Consider the following 2,068-nt stretch of genomic DNA (forward strand, 5'->3'; position numbering starts at 1 on the left):
TTATGAAGCTTTGTGTTCAATGAATGCAAATATCATGAAGGCTTGACCTTAACTTCAAACAAACAGCAGTTGCAAGTAAAATAATGAGTTTTGTGTATTTTGTATGTTTAGTTTCTTTTTCAGTGGGAGGTGAAGGCCCCTATGCCCTCCATGTGTTTTAGGTCCATCTGTAAACAAATCAGCAAAATGCACGAAGCTGTCCTTGACATTTTGTTGCCAGATCAAATCAAGGTCAGCTCAGTTTAACCAGTAGTATTCAACATTTTAAATTTAAAAGATGCCAAAAGTTTATGATTAACTTTTAATTGTGCAAGTTATTACTTTTTCATGTATTTTTTAAATACGTAGACACTCTTCTAAGTTATGTGTTCATGCATAAAACAGATCAGGCATTTAGAATTTGTGAAGGGAAAAATTTATTCATTGAGAATGGCAAAGTTCATTAATCATGATCATTTTTACGAGCTCTCACTGGTTGTTTGTTTGTATTATAGGAGCTGTTCACAAAAATTAACAGCGGTTTCAAGAAGCTGATCAGACAGCAGTTAGTTACTCTGGAAGTCTCTAAAAATGGAGGACCACAACATGGGTAAATATCTGACCTCAACATGTGTGAATATCTAACTTCTACATGGGTAAATATCTGACCTTAACTTGGGTCAATATATTGACATCAACATGGATAAATATCTAACTTCAATAATTCGGTAAATATCTTACCTCAACATGGGTAAACATCTTACCTCAAGATTGGTAAATATCTGGCCCGACCTAAACACAGTTAAATATCTGATCTCAACATGGGTACTGTAAATATATGTCCTCAACATGGGTAAAAATACAACCTCAACAAGGGTAAATATCTTATCCCATGGTGGGTAAAAGGAGTAAATATCTTACTTCCACACAGGTAAATATCTGACCTCAACTTGTGTAGATATCTTACCTCAACATGGGTAAATATTTGACCTTAAGATGGGTAAATATCTGACATCAACATGTGTTAATATCTGACCTTAACATGGGTCAATATCTGACCTTAACATGGGTCAATATCTGACATCAACAGGGGTCAATCAATATCTGACATCAACATGGATAAATATCTAACCTTAATAATTGGGTATATTCTTACCTTATCATAGATCAATATCTGACCTCAACGTGGGTAAATGATCATAAAGCATGCCGGCATTGGGCACGTAGATTATGTCCTCAAGAATCTTCAAATTAAAATGAAGTTCATTTCTTAATTATTATTTTAATGTTTTATTCCATATTAATTCTTGTCCCTATATTCCGATAAATGAACATTAAATTTACACACCGCTGTATGTAGCTAAATCCTTCACAAGAAGTTATATTTGTGATTTCAGACTGGTGATGTCGGACTTAGCGTTCTATTCGGGAACATTTAAAACGTTACGAGGGTTGGAGAGTTTAGCACAGGACATGAACGATGTGTGGGACGTGAGGTGACAGCGCCCTCTACAGTCTGACGTTGTCATTATTTCTCTGTGTGTAATGATAAGACACAGGACATGAACGATGTGTGGGACGTGAGGTGACAGCGCCCTCTACAGTCTGACGTTGTCATTATTTCTCTGTGTGTAATGATAAGACACAGGGCAGGAACGATGTGTGGGACGTGAGGTGACAGCGCCCTCTACAGTCTGACGTTGTCATTATTTCTCTGTGTGTAATAATAAGACACAGGACATGAACGATGTGTGGGACGTGAGGTGACAGCGCCCTCTACAGTCTGACGTTGTCATTATTTCTCTGTGTGTAATAATAAGACACAGGACATGAACGATGTGTGGGACGTGAGGTGACCTCGTCCTCTACAGTCTGACGTTGTCATTATTTCTCTGTGTGTAATGATAAGACACAGGACATGAACGATGTGTGGGACGTGAGGTGACAGCGCCCTCTACAGTCTGACGTTGTCATTATTTCTCGGTGTGTAATGATAAGACACAGGACATGAACGATGTGTGGGACGTGAGGTGACGGCGCCCTCTACAGTCTGACGTTGTCATTATTTCTCTGTGTGTAATAATAAGAC

General features: G+C 38.1%; 1 protein-coding gene across 1 annotated transcript; it reads left to right on the forward strand.

Annotated features, from left to right (window-relative positions):
* Window positions 1–127: 127 nt before the first annotated feature.
* On the forward strand, window positions 128–1,531 carry LOC134244698 (vacuolar protein sorting-associated protein 54-like). Its single transcript, XM_062726955.1, has 3 exons — window positions 128–231; window positions 495–589; window positions 1,377–1,531. The coding sequence occupies exons 1-3, from the start codon at window positions 142–144 to the stop codon at window positions 1,477–1,479; spliced, it is 288 nt and encodes a 95-aa protein (XP_062582939.1). The 5' UTR covers window positions 128–141; the 3' UTR covers window positions 1,480–1,531.
* The last annotated feature ends 537 nt before the right edge of the window (window positions 1,532–2,068 follow it).

This window comes from Saccostrea cucullata, unplaced genomic scaffold, assembly GCF_032062105.1.
Source record: "Saccostrea cucullata isolate Sc308-1 unplaced genomic scaffold, CSIRO_AGI_Scuc_v1 ctg21863, whole genome shotgun sequence".
Taxonomy (NCBI): domain Eukaryota; kingdom Metazoa; phylum Mollusca; class Bivalvia; order Ostreida; family Ostreidae; genus Saccostrea; species Saccostrea cuccullata.